Below are 26,999 nucleotides of genomic sequence, written 5' to 3' on the forward strand. Positions count from 1 at the left end.
AACATAAAAACTTTAGAAAATAAAGAGTGCCTATTCTAACTTACTAAAATAATCCTGAAGGTATTTTTAATAAACAATACCACTACATTAAAAAAAAAATCTTATAAGCTTTGCATGTTCAGTGCAACTTTAATGAATCACTGAAAAAGTTAAATACATGCATTTTTCTGGAGGATTGAGGCCCTGCAAGTCAGTGGTTAAACCAAAGAACAATGCAAAAATTATATTTGAGCAATACCTTTAAAATACTTCTCAAAATTAAAAGAAATTGGTCAGGGAATTAAAAAAAAACAAAAAAAAAAAAACCAACCCACTCCAAACCACAGCATTATATTGACACTCACTCAAGAAATTCAGTGATATATTTTTGACTGCATTTTGACCAGGTCCATGGATTTGTATGATAATTTAAAGTTGGAGCCATCACATGATACTGATGTTTAATTCCAGCTTCTTTACATTTAAAACTATCATCATGAGGCACATTAAACCTAAAAAGCAAAACAGAAAAACTCCAAAACAAATTCAGCAATAATTAACTGAAACTCTCTTTGCTGTAGCAGCAAATGCTTGAGTTTCAAGTTTGAAAATGCCTTAAAATTTAATGAGACTCACTTAATACATCTATCTGACCTTTTGGCAACAGGTATCTTTAAAACGCCTTACGTAATTATCCCCTTATCCAAATATTCTCCTTGTTATTTAGTGGTGGGTACAGGATGAATTTTACAATTAACGTTTTTTTTAGCTTACCAAAAAAATTCCAGTGTTTTAAGAGTGTGCCACTTTAAAGGAACAACCCATCTCCTCAAGTGAATATGCAGACCATGGCTGGTCTGTCCACAACATGCAACCCCAGTACTCACATCATAACTCTAACTATTCAGTAACAAAAACGTCAGAGCACATCAATATCATACTTAATGCAAATAACACACCATCTTATTTTGCTGTCTTGGTTCGAGTACCAAGACAAATATCATGTGTGTAAGTGGACTTGCAGGCACATGAAAATGAACAAGCTAGCTAGTGAGCTCTGTAACCTACAGAACGTTACCTACACTGTGGCATGCTCATGGAGCTAGAGTATAGCACCTTGCTGCCATCACTGATGAGGTATGCTTCATAAAATAAAATGCTGTCATCTCCTCTTATTTTTCAGTGTAAAGTATTTCTCTTTGTGTTACTCTACTGTATTCTGAAAGGATCAAACAGAAGGAAGAATATTTCTGTGTTATATTAACAATTGTCTTTTCTTAAAGGTAAATTCCTAAAAGGACTAGAATTCACTTAGACTTAATAGGACTATGTTGCACTACCTAGGGTATGTCCCAGTGTCCCAACCAGTTCATATGACAAAAGGACAGAATTCATCTCTTTGGACAGTTTTTTCTAAAATTCAGGACATCAATCAAGTAATAAAATTCACAATTTCTTTACCTGGCTTACTGCAAGCGGCAAAAATAATGACTCTTCTAAAAGGACATATCAGACTGCACCATCTTAGAAACGCAAAGCCCACTGCTGAAAATTGCTCATATTTAAAAGGAATTTTTTAAAAAACATTACCTGCCAGGAAAGAGGTACTTACACATGTCCGAGCTCATGTGCTATAGTAAAAGCAGCACTCAATCCATTTTCTTCACTTACAGAACAACTGCGTAGTGGGTCGCACATTGTACCTAGCTCTGCTAAACCTGCAAAATTGAATCCTTATATAAAAGCTTAATGAATTTTCACATATTGCCATGTATTACAGTGAATGCTATGGGACTCAAGTAGAAAGTTGTACCTCAAGCATGCAGCAAGTTTACACAAAAAGAACAACTACCTGGCACCAAAGTACATGCCAGGAGAGAACAGCAATAAGCAATGTGAAACCATTATTTTTGTCTGTGCCTTGAATTTTCTATTTTCTGACTTATTGCTAACTGATTTTTCTCCTCATGCTGATATTCTCATATATAAAACCATACTGATAAAAAAGAGTAACTCACCAAGAGTATCACACTTCTCTCTAGCTCTGCAGATATCTTCCCTTGAAAGAAAAGATTTATTTCAAATCATTACAGCATATAAAATAATATTTTTAAAGTATTTCATTGTTGCTATACTAGTTACAGCAACTGCAAATCTGATTCTCAATTTTTAATGTTACAGGCCATTCAAACAATTTGTATTCCAGTGAAAGAAGCAATTGAAATTAACCAGACTAAGCCCACAGTACTGCTTTTCATCCAGCATGCAAAGAATAAAAATTTATTACATTCTTTCTCTACAATGCAGCAGGTAGTTTGAGTATGAAATTATGCTGACAAACATGCAGATTGCAGTATACTTGAAACTTGAACACTGGGGGAAAAATAAGTGAAAAAGAAGAATGAAAACGAGACTATTATAAAGAATGAACATCAGAACCATCACTGAGGTGATTGGTGTACAGGAAGAAAACATACTAATATTTATATGCTTTCCATTTTAAGCTTTTGATAGCTCTGATTACATCAGGGCTATACGGAGCTGTCTGTCACTGCATCCTTCAGTTGACTCTATTATGTACAACACTCTTCCCTTATCACATGTATGTACTATAGCTAGATTTAATTTCCTTGCAGCACTTTCAGGTCTAATTAATTACTATCATCTTTAACAGAAGGATCATTAGATGCTTATCTATCAACATAGCAATGTCAGAGTAATTGCTCATATACTGATCATCAGAGTTTTGGAATGGCAAGATAGTGTTATTCACCTATCTATGAACAAACAGTGGAATGGCTGAAAGATTATATTGTGAAAACAAAACTAAAGCATTTGTCTCACCTATCTGAGTAATTGTGGCTACTTTAGATACTGTACCTAGTGATGAGAACAGCAGTATCATGATGAGAAGGGTGAGTATCATCCAAAGTATTTTGTGCTTGTTGCCATAAGCAAAAATTACGAAGAGTAGTAGCTGCATTAAAAGTGATAGCTGGTCCTTCCTAAGCAAGAAATGGTCAAAAACATCAAATAAGGGTTTTAATATTCATGCACTTATTGCATTGTCATTTGTGCTGCTAATCTGCAAATAACGACTTGAGCATGGAAAGAAAGTCAGCAGGAAGGACTCCACATAAGAATTCTCTCAGCAGATTTGTTCGAAGGATCAGATCTGAATTTAGCTACAAGTCATCTGCCATAAGAACCCATTATTCTAAACAACATATATGAGCATTTACCATGTGTTAAACATTATAAAAATATAGTGACAGGACGTTTATGATAAATAAATATTAAATCCATGTATTTGAAAAGCAAGTACTTCTTACAGTCTTAAAATATTACAGCTGTTAGGGCTGAAAGCCTTCCATCGAAACCCTCTATAAAAACTGCCATTTTCCTGCCATGTTTCCATGAGCATAACCACACTTTAGGTAGTTCTGCCATAATCTTTCATATACTATCTGATTTATGTCAGTGTAGGACAACTGGACGTGCTAATAGAGAGACAGGAAAATAGAGTCATTAAATACAGGCCCTGAAGTCAATCCTGCATTTGACATATTGTTTCCTATTTTAAAACAAAATTACAAAGTTTAAGAAAATATTTTATATTTAAACTAAAAAAATTTAAATTTTATAATTACAATGCAAATTCATGCATTTCATTTCTAATATAATAATATCTTCTAAATACTTATTTTTCTTACCTGTTCATTGTGAATTACAATTAATTTGACAATAACTATATTAATAAGATTTCCAATAGTTGAATCTTTATAGATTGCTGCAACCTAAAGAGAAAAAAATAAGATTAGAGTATTAAACTCACCTGGTAAACTATGTCTATTAATGAAACAAACAGATTTCCGAAGAAAGGCAAGCCATTACACAACAGGTATCTCATGCATCCAACTGTACCTTCTACCCAAGGATGTAGTGATGAAAAAAAAGGTTTTCTCAGTTTTTAATACCTGACCAGCTTCAATTCTATATTCACTTCCAAACAGACAGACACCATGTTGAAGTGGTAATGTAAAAAGAACACTTATTAAACAGTTTATTTATAAAATATCAAATAAAGGAAAAAAGTAATGTTACTGTGAGGCATAAGCTGCTTTATATGGACAATTTGTACAATCAATACCTGAAATATTAGAGAGTTTTAAAAAGCAACTTTGAACAAGTAAGTTTTTACCTTGCTTTTAATGGAAGCTGGACTGAGTTGTAAAATTGTATTGAAAATACACGACACATACAAAGGTATCTTTCAGCATTCATAAAATCTGTATTTGTATAACCAAAGGACATTTTAATACATACTCCTGCAGACAGATAGCAACAATCATGAGTCAATTCCATACAACAAAGTCAACTACTGTGAAAGTTATTTCTCATAAAAGCAGTTAAAAAGTTTCTACATTCCAAGTAACGGCTTCAGATATCTCATCCATGTGAATTCTGGCTTAAAGCGGTAGTCAAAGGACAGCCTTATGTAAACAAACATTGCCACCAAACACAGAAGTACTGCCTTTCCTCCCTTCAAGCTTGTGCTAAGGTTGCAAGGCTATAAAAGTGATTAAGGAATTGATCCAGCTGCAAAATTATTTTTTTAAATCATGTTATACTGGTCAACATGCTCTCATTTCTGGTGCAGTCTCCAACACTAGTGCTGATAGAAGGAAAGGGGAAGAAGAACAGACCTATTTCAAAAGTCTTTTGAGCCATCTGAACTGGCTCAAATTTCTTCTGAAACCACAGCCTTGAAGTATATAAATTCTATTTACCTGAGGTCAAGTAATACTGCTAAAACAGAACTGACAGAGCACTGGCTCACAACTCACCCTTCTCTAAACTGGAGATAACATAGTATGCAGCACTGTCCTTCATTCATTTGTTTACAAACAAGCTGGAAGTAGAGGATTCAGTAAGAGTAGGGGAGGAGCCAGAGCTTCAGAACCCATCTGGAGAACACATTTCAGCTATTGTTTGCTTCCTTCCATATGGACTCCTTTCTTGGTTACTAACCAGCAAGTATCCAATTATTCTTAGGTGGGAATGAGGAACATCTCTCAAATACTTGCTGAAGCACTGAATCCACTGGACTTGGACAAACTCAGAAGCCTTTATAAAAAGTATCTGAAATGCTCAAGCACAATTTAGGCAGAACTTGAGTGGAATAAACTACCATTTTTCAAATATCAAAATTACCACAATCAAGCTCATAATTTATTCTTATACTTTGAGAATCACTTTGATAAACTTAGAAAGGTTATTTCTGGGTATTAATACTTCCTACAGTCAAAGTATGTTCCTGTAGGAACTGCTGTCTCACAATAACACAATTATCATATCCATCTCAACTCATGTAACTAATAGGGAACAAATTCCATCAATGGTCAGTTGAGAAGGAGAAGAACTATTCTGCAGACATGACTGTCTAGAGATATGTATGTATTTAAACATATATTTTCATACAAGACAGGAAGAGCAGCTATTTCATTTCTTCATCCCTTTACTATGGAAGGAGACAAGATGTTTAATTTTCAGATATATGAGGCTAAAGCAGATTAATTCCAGCCCAATTCTTTCAAGTTTTATTTCTCTTCAGCAAAGAAGAAACAGAATATGGTTCATATGGCATTTCAAAATCATGTCAGAGGAGAATCTGAAATGAGATCTGTGAGGATCTTTGGCATATTCCAAGGATGGGAAGACACTTGTTCCCAGGATTGATTCTAATACCATTTAAGCTGATACAAGAGGCACTTACAACTGACAATTTGTTACAGCATAAACCTATATGAGATTATTATATATGTACAGCAATAACACAGACTTCTTTCACTGGACACGGTTGTTACACTTGGCCTTGTAGACCTTCATGAGATTCACACAGGCCCACTCCTCAAGCCTCTCAAGCTCACTCTGGATGGCATCCCTTCCCTCAAGCAAGACAACTGAATTACTGAACTTGGTGTCATCTGAAAACTTGATGAGGGTACCCACAATTACACTGCCACTGTCACTGAAGAAGATATTAGAAAGTGTTGGTTCCAGTATGGACCCTTGAGGGACACCACTCTTTACTGGTTTCTGTTTGGACATTGAGCCATTGATGATAACTCTGGGCTGGCCATCCACTCAATTCCTTTTCCATCTAACAGTCCATGCATCAAATCCGTATATTTCCAATTTACTGGTCAGACTGTAGTGCAGGGCTGTATAAAGGCTTTGCAGATGACCAGGCAGAGCTCTTTCCTTGCCCTTGATGCAGTTACTCCATCACAGAACGCTACTAGATTAGTCCAAAACATCTCTTAATTAACCTGAAAATCAGCCGAGTTAATGCCTGGTTTTGGAACAGAAAGCTCTGAAACTCAGGAACCAGATGCATTTCACTGGCTGTCAAGTAAAGAGCATGCAGGTCATCCGAGGCAGTGACACAATCAACAAAAACCAATACATGAGTTGTCCAGTACTTTAAGGCTATATAGATCAGGTAGAATAGGCAAAGGGATTGAGAACTGAATGGGAGTGTTTAACTAGTTCAGCTAACAACAAATAATGCCCGAGTGCCTAAACTGTGACTTTCAACCTTCAGTGCCAAATTAGCCTTAAGTTTCTCAAATGCCTCCTCTGTTATAGTAGAGATAATTTCTGCTCCTGGGTGATTAGAATGATTCAGGCAAGGAGTTGAAGCTGGAGCCTTTTTGTAACTAAAACTTAGCCATTTTTGTTCATGGCTGTAGTAGTACTTATACTGTAGTTGATGGATGTTCCCTCATATACATTAATAGTTCCTTGAAAAAATTATTTTACTGCTGTGCAAGTGCTTTCTGTTAAGGTTTTCCTGCTAACAAAATCTGGAAACAGAGGAGGCAAAGATACCAACACAAAATACAGAATCGAGAGTCTTCCTTCCTACCTGTTGACCCAATGTCCATTTAAAATATTTGAGCAAAAGTGTATCTTCAAAACACAAATCTAGTTACTCATACCTCAGATGAGATGCATTAGACTGAGTAGGTATATTTGAGAAAAAATATCTCATTGCATGCCTGAAGAGAATCTGTTGCAGGACTTTCAACAGTGTATCTATTCACCATCTGAATAATGTACTGGTTATTTCTCTGGAGAATAGCTGAGGACTGAAATAAGGTCGGGTAGATGCCAGAGGTCAGCAGCTCCTGCCAAAATCTGAAACATACCTTTCTCCATTTTGAGAGAAAGTTCATGCTAAATGTAAAACAACACTGTTCTCATTAATCCTATGGTTCAGTCAACTATGAATCCTTTGCCTCATGAGCACTTTAATGACCTCTAGACATTTAGTTATTACCAGTACTTTCAAAAGATCAAAGAGCAAGACTGTACGCTGATAACAAGATGCCCTTACCAGCAAAGTTCAGTATACATTCTCAGCATGGTTGAACACATGTGAAGAGAAAAATCCTGAAAACTGATAACCACAAATCAAATTTGAAGATTTACCTAAGGAACTAAGCAAACTAAAATAATCCACTGAGACTAGAAATGATATAATGATGCAGGGAACTATCAGAGATCTGGAATATAAGATTCTTATTTTTAGTGAAAAAATAATTAAAAGGTAATTACTCCCTGCTCCTGTATTCCAAGGATAACCCTCTCAATCATCTCTTATTGGAAGCGTTCATGAAAAAGAATGATGAAATGGGATAGGAATTTAATAGAAAGCACCATTTCTTTACAATTTCCAGATCTACTTGCTTTACAGTGATCTAAATACAGGCTTGAAGTAGGAGGTAATAGCCAAGAAAAAGTGAAATTAGTTTCAAGAGATTTTTCAAACTCTTAAAACTAGCCTCTGCACCAGAGTACAGCAAGAAAGAATGGGGGGAAATATATATAAATGAAACTAGTTAAACTTTAGTGGAAGGATCACAGGTTTTATTTTCATGAAATTTTGAAATATTAAGTCAGACAGCTTCGTCTGACAGTTGACTGGCAGCCACTTGGTTACAAAGCTTAGTTTGTTTTCACAACCCTGTTGCAACTGCCCACAAAAGTGTGACTGTGAACAGTGACAAAATGCCCTATTTAGAAAAGGTACTCATAAACAAGCAGGTACACCTAGAAGCTGGAAGATAAGTAAATTATATATTCAAATCCAATTGGATATATCTTGTTCAGCTCTTTTTTTTCCTTCCTTTTTCCCCCCCTAAACATTGTATTACAAGACCTCTTTCTTTCCTCTTGTCTATTACACACAGCTGTGGTACCAAGAAAATACAAACATTCACATCCCCTGAAAGTAACATGCTATCACTTAATAGCTTGTATGCCTTTTGCAGGCTCCAAAATCTCTTATGTATCATTGTAGTGCTGAAAGCATGTAAGGTACCCAGGATCTGGGAGATTTCTCCTTCACCTTTTCCAGTGTCATACCAATTCCATCATATATTTCGTAAGATCCAAACACTGTCTGAGGTAATGTGAGCAGTTAGTGCTTCAGCACAAGAGCCGTGTTATTTTTGTTGATGCTACTCCTCTTCTGTTGCATGCATATTTCTGTACAAAACAAGTGGATCCTAACAGCAGCAAAGACTTCTCATGCAAATTTGCTCAAGTATACCTATGCCTCAGACTTAGCATTTTCTTCCCCTATAAGTTTTAGGTCATTTACTGCCCCCTCACCCAAGTCCTGTTTAATCTACTGTCCACATGAAGAGGTTCCACACGTCACCTACTGGAGTGCTTTAGGAGACAAAAGGAAAGAATACATCCCTTTTAAAGGCTGAGTTGCCTCTTGTGTAGGCTTTGGCTAGGGTAGAACTAATTGTCTTCATAGTAGCTGGTATGGGGCTATGCTTTAGATTTGTGCTGACCACAGGGTTGATAATAAAGAGATGTTTTTGTTACTGCTGAGCAGGGCTTACACAGAGCCAAGGCCTTTTCTGCTTTTCATACTGCCACACTGGGGAGGAGACTGGGGGTGCCCATGGGAGGAGTTGGGAGGAGACAAAACCTGGACAGGTTACCCAAACTGACCACAGGGAGATTCCAGACCATGTGACATCATGTTCCATACATGGAACAGTGGGGGAAAGGAGGAGGAAGAGGGGAACATTTGGAGTGATCGAGTTCGTCATCTCCAGTAACCATTGCATGTGATGGGGCCCTTGTCTCCTGGAGATGGCTGAACTCTGGCCTGCCCATAGGAAGCACTGAATTAATTCCTTGCTTTCCCTATTAAACCGTCTTTATCTCAACCCACAAGTTTCTAGCTTTTACCCTTCTGGTTCTCTCCCTGATCTTGGTGGTGGGGGAGTGAGCAAGTGGCTGTGTGGGGCTTAGTTGAGAGCTGGGGACACCCTATCAGGAATGCTTGTGTTCTGTCTTAGCTCTAACTTATGACTGAGATGGGTATAAAGATATCCCTTTAATATTGCAATAACTCAGAAGATGGTAACAGTCACGATCATCACTACCTACAACTCTTCAATGAAAATATGCACCACAGTTATAATCAGATCATATCAAACGCCATCATGTACAGCACAATGTCAATGCATCCTTACTTTCACAGTCTAAAAGAAACTACCTTAAAAGATCATTTCACAAGACACAGCCATAGACAGGCTTCTCTAACAGTCAGGAGGTACTTAGAGAAACACATGAGTGTTGCTTGGCAACATGTCTCCTTACTCTTTGTTCCTATTCTTATTATATGAGATGGGTACCAGCTTAAAGCAAGGTCTTAGTTATAAATCAACAGTACCAAGACTTCACCTTAGGAACACCCCTTGAATGATTACCACCAAACAGAAAGTCATAGAGACAAATCTGAACACTGAATATCTAATGAAGAACAACCACCACCCAGACAAAATAGAATAGTACTCACAGTAGTGAAATGTAAAAACAGGCAAGTATATCCTTGCCTACATACTGCAAAATAGAATCACTTAGGTAGGAAAAGGCCCTTAAAATCATTGAGTTCAACCAAACACTGCCAAGTCTACTATCAAACCCCTTCCCTAAGCACCACATCTGCACACCTTTTACTTGCCTCCAGGGATGGTGACTCCTCTGCTTCCCAGGGTAGCCTGTTACACGCTTCAAAACCCTCTCCATGACATAATTTTTTCCAAACCTTCCTGGTGCAGCTTGAAACCATTTTCTCTGGTCTTTCACTTGTTACCTGGGAGACAAAACTGACCCCCAACTCACTACAATCTCCTGACAGGTAGTTGTACACAGTGGTACGATTCCCCCGAGCCTCCTTTTTTCTAGGTTAAACACCCCCAGCTTTCTCAGCCACTCCTCTTGCACATAGAACTTGTATTCAAGACCCTTCATCAGCATTCCTGCCTTTCTCTGGCTGTGCTCCAGCACCTCAATGTCTTGCAGTGAGAGCCCCAGAACTGCACCCAGCATTCAAGGTACAGCCTCACCAGTGCTGAGTACAAGGGAACAATCACTGCCCAGGTCCTGCTGGCCATGTTATTTCTCATACAAGGATGCCACTGGCCTTCTTGGCTACCTGGGCACACTAATACCTCTGTATTAGTTGGTGGACCTCAAGATGCAGTGAGGTATCAATTATGACATTTAATATACAGGCACCCTGGAGTTGCAATACAAGGACAGTCACAATTAAAATAGTAGGTTTTATACCTACAGATATCCATATGTCAAGAAAAATAAGAAGGCCAGCTCAGAGAATTTATAGGAATGATACTTTGAAAACAATTGTTTCCAGCAATGTATATTCATTGGTGCATAAACAAATATCCACTTTCATTTCAACCATGCCAAATGCACAAGATCATGGGGTTTTATATACACAGAAGAAACATAATAAGGTATATTCTTGGCTTATGCCAAGAAAAATATTCCTTGTGCTGGTTTTCTAGATTTTACTGGATGAGAGATAAAAAGCTGTAGCTTTAATACTATTACAATGATCTGAATGAGAAAGGGGCAAAATAGACTAGTGAGGTTCTAAGGAACAGATACAAGGAACAATATATTCACCTTTAAATTTTGAATGTAATTATATTAATTGCCTTTCAGATGGTAGTCATACAAATTAAATTATTAACCTACAAAATATTTAGGTCTACTGCCTATTTTTAAATTATGACTATAGGCAAAATCAGTAATGCCAAATATTCTTAAAGGCCAGGATACATCTATGTTTTCAAAGATGAACTGCTAACTATTGTACAGTATGAACTGCAAAGAAAGGATAGAAACAGTCTTTAAATTCATCCCATATATATTAAGATTAAATAATTTGTCAGTTTTAATGATGGGGCACATCAGTGCACACAGTCTTTCCATATAGAAAATACTTCATGATCAGTGCTGATGATGACAATGGAAAAAAAGGATGAACAAGACTCTAACTAGAAAAATATTTTCCTATTAAGATCTACTACTCACTACCTTCCATTTCATATTTCAGTAAAAGATAGTAGCCATAAAACTTTACTAAAGTTTTTGTCTTAATGAAAATCAAAAGCACCAGATTTTAACACCATAATAGTACTGTTTTACCATGATACAACACTACTTTATGGTTTCACAGTTTCACTGCAAGTTAACAGATCTAAATTGATATTGTCTCAATCCTCTCCTTGAATGCACAGTGGCCCCCCTCCCATGCTCTACTTTAGCACTCACATGACTAGGCAGTCAGCCAAGCTCACAATCTGAGCTGGCCATCATAGCCCTACCACAGGTGGTTTTACATGTCATGATTTCTTTTCAGAAAGGCAAGATTACAAAGTTTTTGCTGCAAGCAGACTAAGAACAGATCAAGTAGGTTTTTTACGACCAAACAAACTGTATAAGCAGTACAGTACTTAAAAGCATGTCAATAATCAGGTTTGTGATTCAGAATATGAGGACAGTACCTCAAAATGTTTCATGGAATCAAATTCCAGATGGTTTTGAATTTTATAGTAAACTCCATTATCTTAATGAATTATTTCAGTTGCTAAGATCAAGCCTTCATGTTCAGGACTTTGAACTTTCAGATCATAGTCTAAGATTAAGTCCTCCAGTTACTAAATCTATTAAGGCAGTGCCTACTGCCTGCTCTGCTGATACAATGCTTGGAGGAACAGGAAGAAACAGTGCAAGTTAAGAAACTACAGTATTCTTATTGTTTTATTTATTGTTTCACTTTAAATAATGCCCCTCTTTCTGGTGAAATACAGTAATTTTTCATTAAATCCTATGACAAAGGTACTCTTTCTATCTTGAAGTACATATTTCATTCAGAATGAGAAAGTATTTCCAACATGTAATGTTAAGTAACGTGAATACTTATATTGCCAACATTTTTGCAGTTTTAAAGAAATGAGAAAATGCATGCCAGTTCCAGTTCAATGGGATTACTTGCATGCTGAGAGCTAAGCCTTTTCAGGTCAAATTGGATGAGTGACAAGACACTTAAAACCCTAAAAATATTTAGCAGTATATTTCAGTTCTTATTTTCCACTCATAAAACAGCAGTAAGTTTACTTTGGTGGCTTTGTTGATGCTAAAAAAAAAGCCTCAAAGAAAATAAAATAAAAACAGACCAGGATTTCAAAGGTTCTTCTGGGAGCTAGATGTCTAAGTTTCATTAAATTTAATGCTATTTATATGCTTAAAGTTTTTAGGTTTCTTTAAAATCCAAGCCAGAACTGAATAACCTTAAAATTTTCAAAATTATTACAAGAGTAAAGTATAATGCTTGATTTACTTAAAATGCCAGCAACCTGACAATTTCCCATAAGACAAGTTGCTTGACCAGACACAAGTACCTGTAAAATGTATTAAAAAATACAGATTCAAAGTTATCTGTACAATGGCAGTAAGGATAAAATTTAAAAGTTTCATTTCTTTCCTTTATAGGCAATCAAATAAGACTAAAAATGGTTCTATTTCAAATACTAAGAGGCCCGTGGGTCAAGAAATGACCCACCAGCATATTGATAAATTCTAATGCAGATTACATAGCAAAGAATGGTAGCCATTTATTTTCCTATCCTTCACATTTTTTTACTAGTTTATTGAAAAATAACTTATGGAGAAGACATGACTGAAGCCTGTATATTCATACACATTATTTGTTTGATAAATCATATATATGTCAGGAGAGGGTTGGATCAGATGACTTCCAACTGAAGTTCTGTGATTCCAAGGCATTGCTGAAATGCTTCAAGAAGAAAGGATACAAGCTGGGATATGTACTCTGTGGGGGAAATGGAGGCAGGGAAGGGAAAGTGCACAGAATTAACTGAAGTGTAAAGAAAATAATTTAAAATTAAGATCTGAACTTATATTTTTACATCTCCACTTACAAAAGCTCATTACTAGAAATAACATCTTAAGAATTTTTTTTCCAAGATTACCTTCTGCATATATATACATGGAATAGACACATTCAGAGATATTCAGAGATATTAAACTCACATTAAAGATGTAGGGGCTTATTGAATGCTATTACCCCAAAGCTAGTAATAAGTGTAAAACCCTAGTTTTACGGTACAGATAGGAAAGCACAAGAAAGAAATTACAAGTTTCTTAGAAAAGAAATGGCATTCTTCTGTACTCATGCAGTACATGTTTAATATTAGACCTTAAAAACAGTTCATATATAGGTTCTGTTATGTATCAATTATATAATGCTTATCTTATTCACGTGTAAGTCCACTTGTGTAAGTAAAATGACAAATATTGCACTGTAAGGAACAGTATTTGAATGTGCAACATCTACAGATGCAGGAATAATTCTTTCTTCTTAAAAAAAAATCAGGAATTACATTACCTATAATCACAACAAGGCTTCATGAAAAAGATACATGTTTAATTTCATTTTATTGTAAAGTTCTGTAAAAAAAAGCCTCTATTTTAAAGTAATTTCCTTACCACTTCACTTTGTTTCTTAGTACACCTCTTTAATAAAGGAAGTAACTATAATAAAATGGAATCTTAGGGATCAATTGTTTTGAAAGGATTTCAAACTGAATCCATACTACAAGAGAAAAACACAGTATGGATTTTTTTTGGTAATACATGAACTTTCATACCTTCACACCATTAAAAGTAGAAAAATTAAGAAAAAATGTAGATGTAAGGACAGATATCTAGAAATAATTACAATGCAGAATATGTTAGCAAGCCTTTTCCTAACAGATGGTTCAACAGATGTCATGGTAAAACTTTTGATTTTAGAGCTTCCCGTACTATATTCTGAATCAATACAAGTAGTGACTTTTGGTTCAAGAAAGAATTTACCACATAAAGATCACAAATAAATGACACCAACATAAAGTCTGACCCACATTAATCTGAAGTTTCTTGAAAAATTTTAAAAATAGGATTACGGTAACCAAGCTTTTTATTTTTTTTTCCCCAATGCTATTTAACATCTGTCTACTGTAATTAGTCTGTATTTTTCACATTCTGAAGCTTAAGAAATCTTCTAAAGCAAGAAAAATATCAGGAAGTGTGTCCCATCACTTCACCTACACACCCTACTCTGCATTACAATGAAAAGATTCATAATCTTAAATTTTGACCCAACTTTAACTTATGTTTATATAATCTCCTTTTATTATATAGAATTTGATCAAACCAGAAGACAGGAAAGTTGCAGAAAAGAAAACAACAGAACAGAAATAATTAAAATTCCCAATACTTAAGAACTTACTTACTATTGACATCAATGTTAGTACATAGTGCTGTAAATTCTGCCCATGGTGATGAACCATTTTGGTGTCAGCTGTGACCATCACTTCCACATATCTTGGATAGGAAAGAAAACGCTTTTTCCTGGAATGTGGATTGCCACCATCCTCTGTAGAGAGATTATTTAAAGCATACTCTAAATTGAGAGACTTCTGTAAAATGCTGCTCGCTCCATTTAAACTGCTGAAGGTTGGATGCAATAAAGTGCTCTTCCTCAACTCTTTCTCTGCAAAGTAAAAAAAAAACAGTTTACTTTTGAATGCAGCTGCTAAATAGTAGAAAGGCTGCCCAAAATACAAAACCTTATATTTATGATCTATTTCCAAGTGAAACTGTGCAAGAATTAAAAAAAAACCCACAAAACTATAGAAGACTATAAAAGGAACATCAAATGAGATGTCTTGTATATTTTTATATAGTTCTATCATAAATGGATTATTTGCTACAAATTAGTTAAGAGACAGCAATATTACACAGTTCCTAGAATGCAGTATAATCCAAACAGGAAGGCTGGAAGGAGATAAGCACTACAGCTTAATCAGTGCAACAAAGGACACAAGTCAGTTAAACAAAACAGATTTTTACACGCAAACTTTTGGCACCAGCAGAAGAAATGAAAACAAACTACATCCAAGTCCCTACTGACTTTCAAGTTTACATAATATTATATTTAAATAAATATGGAGTTTAACTTCAGAAGCAAGTACACATCAAAAACCGTGAGTGACCTCTTTGACAGTTTTATAAATATTCATTATGTAGAATCAGACTCTAAAGGGAATATACAATCTACTCAGATATCTCCAAACTCTACTTCTAATTACACTGTGCAGTCCTGCCACCAGAGGCTTCTGATGCCTAATACAGAAAAACCAGTGTCTTTACCAGAATCATCTTAGCTCACATAAAAAATACTTAATGGAGAGGCATATCTGAATTCTCACTACTCTCTAGAACTTAAGCAGGTAACTGGACACTCCAGCTCCTTCAGAAGAAACCTCCACTATCCTTCCGGAAACTAGATTTCCCTCTTAAAAAGCAGCAGCCAAAGGACATGTCTCCTAATCATTTTATTCTAATAGCTTAGTGACTACAACACTGACCCAAGAATTCAGAGATCACACTTCTGTCAGCCTCAACTTGAGAGGATTTAAATCTACACATTCCATTATCCAAGGGAAGAGCCATCATGTGTAAACTTTAAGCTACTTTTGAGAGATCCACAGACTATCTTCCTTAAAGTTAGGGTAAAATATGGCCAGAAAGAAAAACAGTAGCGACAACAGCAAGCACTTTACTGAGTAATTGTTTAAAAATCAATCACAAAATAAAGCTATACCAATTGTGAAATCATTAGCACTAACAAGGGGACAAAGAAGGGATTGGCTCTGAAAAGTAACTAGTGCAAGAGTATCCACATATACTCTATGTGTTCTGAATGACTGAGTTGGATGCACTGAAGGGAACTGGCTGAAGCAATTTCATATACACAGTCTTTACTAGGTCACAGAGGTGTCTGAGATTCCAGAGTACTGGCAAAATGGGAAATAACATTTCTATTTAAAGGGAGAGTTTAAAGATTATCTAAATGTATGGACCAAACCAAATTAATTCTGTTACAAACACCAGAAATCAACAAGTGGATGAGTAATAGCTATCAAATTTATCTAAACATATTCAGGCAAATTCTGATGAGTTTCCAGTATCAAGGAAACAGAACTTATGGACTGAGGAAATGCAATAAATATCCTACCCTGACCTGAGTAAGGCATATATCAGGGTTACAGGTTACACAAATTCTTCTCATTGGCAAATTAGTTTTAGAAGACAACAGTACAAAGTGAAGAAAATATTTGGTAGACAATTTTAGAATCATCATGGCCCAATTTCAAACTAAAAATATGTATTGAATGCCATGTTCCTCTATATCCTCTGTCAAAGCTCCCTTACTGGAGAAACTCTCATGATTCCAAGCAGTGATACAAGTTGTTCCTCTGCAAAGAAAGGATATAAATAACCAAGCAAGACTAGCACTAAAGGAGACACATCTCTTCTTTAGAAGGACAGAAACATAAAAAACCAAAGTTTTTCTTCATAAACATTTCTGCAACTTTACTCCCCCCAAAATGACAGTAAGCCCTAGCTCATAATCTTTTGTAATTGTTCCGAAAAATGAAAAGGGAGAAAATTACTGTTCTTAATGCTTGAAGCCTTTTGTCACACTAACTTGTTTAGATTAAAGAAAAAAAAAAGACACAAAATAAACTGAAATACCTCTAACTTGGTTCTGTAAATACTATTTATAATTTTAAAAATGGCAGAGGAATAAGAACATTTGCTTGACATAGCGGTTATTTTCTGGTCCTAGAATCTACAGAAAAGCAGAATTCTGAAAATAATGTTTCCAAGTGTATAGTATATTATAAGAATTTTCCAAAATTAATAACATTTGTCATCCCAGCTTTTTTTTAAATCTTTATATTTTTAACCATCTACATAGATATTCCTCAAGAAGAGTTCCAAAGTTCCCTGTTCAGTCCAAGAACTGATCAGGGAGCTGGTCTTCCCTGCTGGCTCATCTTTCACCACATAGGGATGGCCTTTCCCCACATCTCTAAAATTTCTTTCTTAAATTATGTCCAGCCTTCCTGGACCCCTTTGTTATTAAGGACTGTTTCCCAAGGGATACTTTGAACCAGTGCCCTGAACAGGCCAAAGCCTACTCTCTGGAAGTCCAAGGTAGAGATTCTGTTGACCCCCTTCCTGAAATATTATGAATATGAAGAGTGAATAGATTATTAAAATACTCATAAGCACAAATATTTATAAAAATGGGTAAGATTAGATTATAATAAATTAATGGGTAATATCAGATACTTCCATTATTAAGGACGACAGATGTCATGTATTATCTGCTAGACTTGCAGTAAGTTCATTATCTTTGGTGAATCTAAGCAACAACTCCTGGATCTACTCTTTCAGTGTTTACATAACGGACAATATAAGTGTAAAAGCAAACCCACATCAAAGTTCCTGCAATATCATGGATTTTTTTATATGCACATGCTGTCCTACTTTTGAATTTACCACTTTCACAAAACAAAATAAACCGCTGACAAGCCTATGTGAAAAAGATGTGTACGTTCTAATGGCACACTGTGGAGAAAACCTATTTACTAAATAAAATCTTGCTTTTTTTTTCTTCAGAACATCTGACATCAGAAAAAGGCACAATGAAATTTAAAGTATTGCTATACCTGAAACTTCACAAGGTTTATGGGATTTCTGATGTTCTCTTTTAAGTTCACCATGCCTGTATATAAGATGAGGCTTGTTATGTTCATCTTCATGTTCACCTCCATCCGCTTTCATCAGAGGTTCTAAAATGTATTCACCATCATGTGCCTTGAAGGTGCCCATCTGAAATTAAGAGAAGTAATTGAATTATTTTCCACTGGAAATACTCATATATAAAAATAATTTTGATTGAAATAAAAGCTATTTATGATAAAATTTTGAAGTTAATGATGATACACATGCACCTGAGATGGGGGAAACTCCAGTGAAACCTGGAAAGTAAGGCAAGAGAAGTTTGATTTCAGGGATTTGCCCCACCAGAATAACTCAAATTACCTTGCATATTAACAATGTATCAAAGGTAATTACTATAAGAGTTATTAAACAAAGGAGATCACAAAAATAAAGAGAAGCTAGGTATAACCAAGCAGTTGGGAACTGTGCAAAGGAGAGTAAAGGCCATCAAGAATTTCAGAATTTGACTGCTGTCAAAATTCTGGTCTGATTTTTTGCCTTCTGCACTTGACATAATTTATATAACATTCTTCTTCTAAAATTACATTTTCCCCATAGATTAGAAAGAGTGTTAAAATTATATTCTTTTTGAAGATTTTTGACTGGAGCACCAGAAATTCAAAGTCGACACCTTTAAAGTGGTTTCCTCCTTGATTCACCCAAAACACCCCTGTCCCTGACCACCACAGACACACATGGGTAACTACGTAATGGGAACCACAGTAACTTGATTACTAACAAGAGCACTGGCACATACACAAAGAACAAAAATTAAGCTCATTTCCCCCAGCCCCCTGCCCCATAATCCTTTCAATTATGAAATCCTAAAGCAGACTCTCTTCTTTCTCACTGCACTTCTAACCAAATTCATAATTTCCTATGGCTTAAGTACTCCACCTGAGGAGACTGTGAGGAGAAAAAAACATGCAAGAGTTTAATCAAATTATTTTCAAAATTTTTTAGGAACTTCCTTGGTTCAGCCAATTAAACACATCAAGTGAGTAGGTACACTGCATCCTGACAGATGTTTTGCCAGTAAGGCATAAGATTGACCAATAAGACAGTAGCAATAATTACATAATATGATTTAAGAGATTAAATGTTCATGTCAACCTTGAAACTCAGGGCTATAGAGAGAGTGGAAGAACAGGATAAATGAGAACAGAAGCGAGAATAGGGCTTTTTCAAACAACTTACTAAATCTTTTAAAAACTGCTGCAGAACTACTTTAGTATCCAGAGTATTGTACTGGAATTATAATATCCCCTTGAATTTGGGGTCCTTTTTAGCAGTTATCAGTTGTTGATCTGTAAGAGTCTGTTAGTCTGACACATGCATGAAGCCCATGTGCAATCTTGCCTGATACATAACATTATCATAGCTATTGTCAACACATTGTGGATGAATCCTCTGCACCAATTTTGTTGCACAATGAGAAAAGACATGGCTAAATTGTATTTTCATTTCAACACTGTTTAAATCTAACTCACAGAAGTACTTTTCCCCTCAGTTTAATTTAAATTCTTTGCATGTAGTCTTCATGCTGGATCCTTAACACATTCACATTAGCCTTCTCACATCCAGTGTTTCCAGGGCATGTCATTTGTAGAGGACAGCAGATCAAGTGTACCAAGAACAGCCTGAAAAGGGCTTCAGGAAAACAGACATGCCACAGCTTGTCAGTTAGTCTTAAGGTACAACCTTTTGGGCAAATGACAGGGACAGACAAGAGCCTGTCACTCAGGGATGAAACATCAATTCTTGTAAAGATTCATGTTTTATTACATATACTAATAAAGTCCCAGTTAACAAAATGTCATAAATCTGATCCCATAATTTTTGTCAACACTAATGTGCTAATTAATTTTTTTCTCCTGATACACCAAAAACCGTATTTCTACATAATAGATATTTAAAGTATGTTCTTCCAGATTTAAGCAAGAACTTTATTGTTCCTACTTTATTTCCCATATACATTTTACTTCTCTCCAACTCTTCAAACAGGTGGAGCAGATAATCTGGGTTTGTTTCTTCAAGGGCTTTTCCAACAGACAGACTTTCAGATTTTACAAAGGGATAGTGGTTTCAGTTACAACACACATTATAAGAACGATACCCCAGAACTAATTAGGAAAGAGTTTGTACTACAGTCTACTCTAAACTTCCAAAATACTAGACTTCCACTGGAAAATATTAACTGCAAGAACAAGGTTATATTCTTTTTCTATTATTTAATTCTATAAATAAATAAATAATAATTAAAAAATACCTCCCAAACACTAAGACACATGTTTTTGCCTGAGTCTCCTCACTTCAAAACTCCACCATAACAGACTGCAAATTTACAGGACAAAAAGTTAGAACCGACAGCTGGATGGACAGAATCCTCTGTTATGATCCATGGCCTCAGAATTATTCTTAGCTTTTCTTTTTTTGTCAGAAGATTAACACAAGATGGTACAATCGTGTCCTTAAGACTGCAGAGTCCACCTTTACAGATACTTGCGAAAACCATTTTAGAAAAATGGAGTAAAGCTGTCAAGCTTCCTTTTGCTCACTCTTTGGCCCACTGATTGTCACACAGTATCCCATGATCAACAGCCTGTTTAGATATGGAAAAAATAGCTGAGCAAAAATCTATAATGCAAAAAGCTTTCATCCTTTCTACAATGAATTCTCTTCAAGAATGCATAGGTAAAGAAGCAATTACTACCACTGAGTAGTTATGAAGGCCTCCTACCAGTAGTCCATGACAAATTTTTGCACATCTATTTCAACTGAACTATGTTGCATGTGAGAAAGAGCAAAATTAAAGACATCAAGCAGTGCTCTATCTTAAGGAAGGTACTTGAGATTTGTCATTCAAAGCTACAGAAGACATTTAACTTGTAGCCACCCATTCCAATCCTCCAAATCCATGAAATCCATGATAACATATGGTTCACTCTCCATTCTCCTAACTCGCGGATCTACAAAAATTCAGTCACCAGTCACACAATCTGTTTACAGTCCTCCAGTCAGGAAAGTGATATTTCACATAGTGACTGATTCTGCTGATACAAAAGGAGCTCTTGCTGCATCTTAGACACACAAGGAAAAGAGCTGTGAGATCCAAATGAAGAATACTTTTGCTAAAATGAAATAAAGAAAAGTCACTTAGATGTACACAGGCAGGTGGCTAAAACAGGAACCAAGTATTTGCAGGAAATTAAGTCAGAAATTAACTGGATTTATTTATCATCTACAGATTCCTATTGAATCATCTAACAAGAAAGCTCTCTGAAACATTCTATTTCTGTTCTTCAGATAAAGAGATAAAAGTACATTTAAAAAATCTCTTCAGTAGAAGTAGAGTACAAAATTGAAAACAGTCCCTTGCACATCATAAATAAGTGGTCCAAAGAAAGAGCATATGCATATGCATAGATTTGAGAAAATTTATGAGAAAGCCCAGATGAGAATGATAATTTATTTTTTGGATTTAAAATATTATGGATGATCTAGACACTTTAGATTACATCAAGGTACAGGGGATCAACACAGCTACTCACTATATGGTATGACTTAATGGTTTAAAGCAGCTTAAAACTGTATAGTCTTAATCAATATTAACTCTACTGCAAGAGTTATAGAAGTAAATATTGCAAAATTGTGGTTAAAGAATATACCATGCCTATATACAAATTACATCTTTTTCTATAAAGTTTGCAGAACACATGGAAAACATAAGGGATATATAGCAGATTTAATAAATGAGGAATTAATATGTCCAACAACACAACTGGAACAGTTTCATAAAAACTCTAAAAGAACAACTGAAGCTCTGGAAAACTTGACTCTAACCTGGCAGACTGCCTCCCAGGTTACCTCCACTCCTGTGCTCAACTGCTTCTCATGCCCTTAAAGTATGGCTTCTTAACTCACTTAAACCTGCAAGTAGTTTGCAGCAAGAAGACTTTACAGTCAAAGTAAATTACAAAATCCCTTCCTTTTATATTATTCTCTTCTCTATTCAAATATTTTGTATCATGTAAGAATCCCTCCCCCTTTTTCTTCCTGCTTCACTGTTACAATATTTTATGATGAAAGACTTAACATGCACTGCTTAATTAAAGAAAAAAGTATTACAATGATCATAGTACACTGCCAACATCTGGGAAAAGTATTTCTGCTAGAAGATAATTCAGCTATAAAAACAATAAGAGACAGCAGTTCAAGCTAATGTATTAAGATCAGAGCTAATACAATAGAAATAAGAAAATAGTCATAAAATCATAAATAGCAACACAAGCTAATCACCAGGAAAGAAACAGCTAGCAACAAACGTTTTCCAGTAAAATATGTTTTTAGAAGTGATTGAAAGCAACATTATTTTTGAAGTTCTCAGACTTCTCAAATGTTCTCATTTGAAGTTCTCAAATGCTAGAAGTTTATTATAGGCATCTAACTAGATCTTACAAATTCTGTGATGTTAAGATTGCATGAGCTGACTTTAACCACACCATTAAAAGAATTGATGGGGCATTCACCTATGGTTGGAAGTGTCCTCATCTGCAAAGACACCTAAGCACTGATTAGATAAAATTTCTTCATTCCAGATTGAAATTTAAGTTCCATGTAAATGCTTACAGGGATTTTACCTATTTGTATGTTTAGATTACACCTTACCAATAACCATATGATAACCAAGAGTTTCTAAATAAAATTTGTAGCAAGAACAGAGGGTCTCAATAGCAGACAACTTGTGAGAATGTTAAAAGAACAATCTCAAAGCCACCTGGAAAGAGCATTGGTTCATGGAAATTAACAAGATTCACTGGATTCAAGGAAGAGAGAGGGATCATTTATTTATTTATCTTTATATACAATTCACAGTGAACAAGCTAGACAAGTCAACTAAAAATACGCATAACAGTAGGTGTAGAAGAAGAGATTACATAGACGACCTCGCCCCTGAGAAGTCACAGTTGTACTAATTACCAAAGAAGAGGAACAGCCTTGCCCTTAAAGGGTCATAGCTATGACTAATAAAGATAAGTGTGATAAAAGGGGTGGGTTGGCAGGTCAGGGGTATCTTGGATTTTGACAGAACAGAGACTTAGGGGATCTGTACACTTAATCTTGGAGGAAACTCCATTGTATTATGTTGCCTATTTCAGAAAATGTAAAGGAAATTTACATTTCCAACTTATCTCTGTTTAAAAAGAATTTCTTAGTTCTGATGGTTTTAAGTAGATGCAGAACTACTTTTTTCTCTCACTAGGAGATGAATAGCTCCATACAGTCCTTTTGACATCATAAGCATCATCACAGGCAGCTATCACTCAAAGCACACAAGCCATGGTTAGATTTTTCACCTTAAGTCAGCCACACAGCTATCTTGACTACTTCTGTCAATATGTGCATTCCCAGAAGGTATTAACTGTTTTCAGTGTCTGGCTTTGCTCCCTTAATCTTGCCATTTTCTACAATATGGTATGTCTGAAACAGAACAAGAATTGAGACTATTGCAGATACACTATCTCATACAGGAAGCCTATCTATTCCCCAAGAGTACAAAGTTTCCTGAGATCCATGACACTTGACTGTTGACTGCCACCAGAGACTGGAAAGATTAAGTTCAGGCAAAAAGAGAAAACACACACACACACCTATTTGCACACCAGTAATTTAGCTTAGTAACAGGAAAGGGCCATGTATTGTGCACTCTGCCCTACCAACACAGAAACTTCTGTGTACTTCCCTGAAGTTTAATGAGTGTGTGTGTGTATACACACAGATAAAAGTAAATTGAAGTTCCTTTGGCTGCACAGAGCATAGCAACAAATTCACCTGTGTCACACAGATCTAAACAATAAAAGCAGCAGTTGAGAACAAGCTGCAGGCATCAAAACAATTTATTTGGCAAACATATGGGCAAAGAATGTGCCCAAGTAGCCACCAAAGAAAAGGCACTAGACACAGGATGCAGGCAGAAGTGCAGGCCAGTGGTGGCTGAGCACCCTAGACATAAAATGTTACATAGGCACATCCAGTCTGTTGAAAGAACAATTCCTGCAGAATTTTGCTGGTGAACAGGTAGACACATAGTCAGGTCCTACTGCTTTTGATAAAATATTTTCTGTGACAGATCTTCATCTGCACAGTCTGCAACCCCACATATCTTCTGCAATTACCACCTGGATTTGCTGATCTGTGCTGGCCCATGTGTGAAGACACAGCATTGGCAGAAATACTTCCAGGAAAAATTGATATGCAAAGAGCCTGAGGAAAACATACCAGAGACGTTTCAGGGTTTTCAAAACAGCTTTAGGGGGGACCTAAATTGTCTTCCTATTTTATAACAAGCCAAAAAGAAAGAACATTTTATCTTAAATTTGTGAAGTAAAACATTTTACTTATAACTATTTTGCGCTGGCCAGAGACAGAGCAAATGCTCAGGGTTATAATGGAAGCACTGAAATGCTTCCTGTTTTGCAGAGTCTCACCTTATATATGTGTATGACAGAAGAAAGCAGAGCTACTAAGAGGAAGTGTTCACATCACCCAGACAGTTAGTAATAAGACTTTGCTCAAGCAAGGATCAGTTGCCTTGAATCAGCATTTTAATAGGATTGTTTTCCCATCTTATGATGGAATTGGTACAGTGAGACAAAAAAATTATGAAATCCAGCATGTGCCATATGGATGCTCATAGTGTTACAAATGCAACCCGAATGCTGAAACAATCCTGCCTTCCAGATTCAGAAAGTAACTCTTTTGAAGTGACAGCTTAGAAGTTAAAGCATTAAGTTACATCCAGTTAAGCATATTTTCCAGTTACAAGTGTTCAAGTTTCTTGGAAAAAACAATGTACTTTCACTCATTTAAGTTGTTAGTACTAAGGAGCACAAAACCAGGGAGCAAATATCTGGAGTTTGTTACCTGCACTAGATCTCCACAAGAAACTAGATACTGGCTATGCTAGCAAATTTTTGAGCTTTGGATTCTTTAGTTTTTTAATCAATCAATTAAAAATCACAGTTTTTTTGAGACAAATTCCAGGACTGCTTACTTTTCCTTAAAAGGAGCCACTTTACTCATTCATAGCAGCAGACAGAACTGTTTTCAAAACCTCTGAGAAAGGTGATCAGCTGACCCATATTAATAAAAAATAAACACAACCTCCTGTACTGAGGATTGAGAAGATCCACACTTAGCTCCATGCTCCTGCCATTTATCAGATAAAAGTAAGGCTGATATGCAGCAAGGGAGCATTACCAAAGGGCTTCCTTGAGCTGCTGAAGCAACTTATCACACTCCAAAGCCACATTAGAACAAAGTGGTCCTGCCCTCCTGGACTGCAGGAAGCTGACAGCTGGCAAATCCATGCAAGAAGAGATCCATGCATACTTGCCTACTCCTAACTTCTGCCACTCAGTCAGCATGTGAAATTGTTCTACACACGAGAGACCAGACACCCAAAATAATGTATTTTTTCCTTCTTTCTTACCTTTTCCTCTCTCACAGTAGTCACATGAAACACCTTTGGCATTCAAGCATTCTTCTAGCTTACAAAAACTGATTTTAACTATCCTCAGCATCAGCCAACGCCCTCCTAACCCCTGAGAAAATATATCAAGTTTTTCAAAAGACTAAACAAACTGTTTCTATAGTAGTCATTCAGGATGATGGGGGCGGGGGGGGGGGGGGGGAGAAAGGAAAAAAAAACCCCAACAAAACAAAACAAAAAAAAAAAGAAAAGAAAATAAAAAATCAACCAAAACACAACCAAAAAAAAAGCTCCTTTTTTTTTTCAGACAGGTCCTGCTAGGAACTGGAGGTGCATTCTATTTAAAATAAGGAAGCTATCATCATTTATAAGACACTTCAATCACTGGTATTATCTTGTATTAGTCATTACACTCATAAGTCACATGTTCTCAAAAGTTAAATTATTTTTAACTATTTGGGGGTCTACCTCTTTTATTTTGCTGTCTGCATAACATTTGAAAGGTCTCTTTAGTCTACATGCATCCAGGGACATCCTCAGCAGATCCCATTCCCTACGCTTGTAGGAAGCTATAACTGACTAATGCAATAAAAGTAAAAAAGATGGAACTTAAGAAAATAAAGTGAAATAAAGCATGAAATCTCAAAAAACTACTCTAAAGATGCAAGAAATATGCCTGTATGTGATCAGATGTTCAGCTAGGCACCCAGGCCATCACTCCAAATGACCTTCTGCTTTTGATGGATCCCAAAGTTCCCTAATTATATACTCCCTCGCAATTACTACAGACTCCCTGCTGACCTCCTAACCTCCCTGTGCCATTTGCACCCCTGAACCAAGGGCATGCTCTGAAATGCAACACAACAGAACTGCATACAGGGTGTCAGGAGCCATTAAGCAATGCTCCATGGGTACCCTGGGCTGTATGTGCCCTTAGCACATGCAGGAAAAGGCTTTAACAGAGGGTGAAATTGCAATGCAGAGTGGAGGGACACAACACACTCAAACTGAGAATGCTAAAAAAGAAAAGAGGGAACTTGAGGAGGAATGGAGCTGTGAATGAATGAAGTCAGACCTTGGGGATAGATGGCTATAAAGTGAACACAGGTACCTGGTTTCAATTCATATGACTCAGGCACACATCCAGAGCAATTATTAAAATTCCATTATTACACTTCCTTTACAATTAAGTACAAGTAATTTTTTCCTCCCTAGCTTTTACAGCATTGGTCAAATATAAGCAATTCCCTTATATATGCAAAGCTGGAAGTTATATTATACCTAATAGTTTTAAGCAATATCTTAACTTCCATACACTAAGCTCAAGTTCAGTGATCCTACAAAGAGAAAGGATTTTACTTAAATACTTTTAATATACTTAGAATACTTAAATACTTATAATATATTTAAAATAAATACAACACAAGTCTACTGAGTCACTAGCCTGATCTCTTATCTCTTGTTCCCAATAAATAGTAAT

The 26,999-nt window shown here is 36.0% G+C and overlaps 1 protein-coding gene across 1 annotated transcript in view; it reads right to left on the minus strand.

Annotated features, from left to right (window-relative positions):
* The window catches only part of ADAMTS20 (ADAM metallopeptidase with thrombospondin type 1 motif 20), an 81,427-nt gene that overhangs the window by 52,096 nt on the left and 2,332 nt on the right, over positions 1-26,999 (minus strand). The window contains exons 3-9 of the mRNA XM_062491150.1: positions 17,973-18,135; positions 14,682-14,941; positions 3,693-3,776; positions 2,860-2,984; positions 1,998-2,038; positions 1,592-1,697; positions 345-491 (exon numbers count right to left, since the gene is read on the minus strand). Of these exons, the coding sequence (XP_062347134.1) occupies positions 345-491; positions 1,592-1,697; positions 1,998-2,038; positions 2,860-2,984; positions 3,693-3,776; positions 14,682-14,941; positions 17,973-18,135 (926 nt within the window). The remainder of the gene's footprint in view (positions 1-344; positions 492-1,591; positions 1,698-1,997; positions 2,039-2,859; positions 2,985-3,692; positions 3,777-14,681; positions 14,942-17,972; positions 18,136-26,999) is intronic.

The sequence above is a fragment of the Cinclus cinclus genome, chromosome 4, assembly GCF_963662255.1.
Source record: "Cinclus cinclus chromosome 4, bCinCin1.1, whole genome shotgun sequence".
NCBI classification, from domain to species: Eukaryota; Metazoa; Chordata; class Aves; order Passeriformes; family Cinclidae; genus Cinclus; species Cinclus cinclus.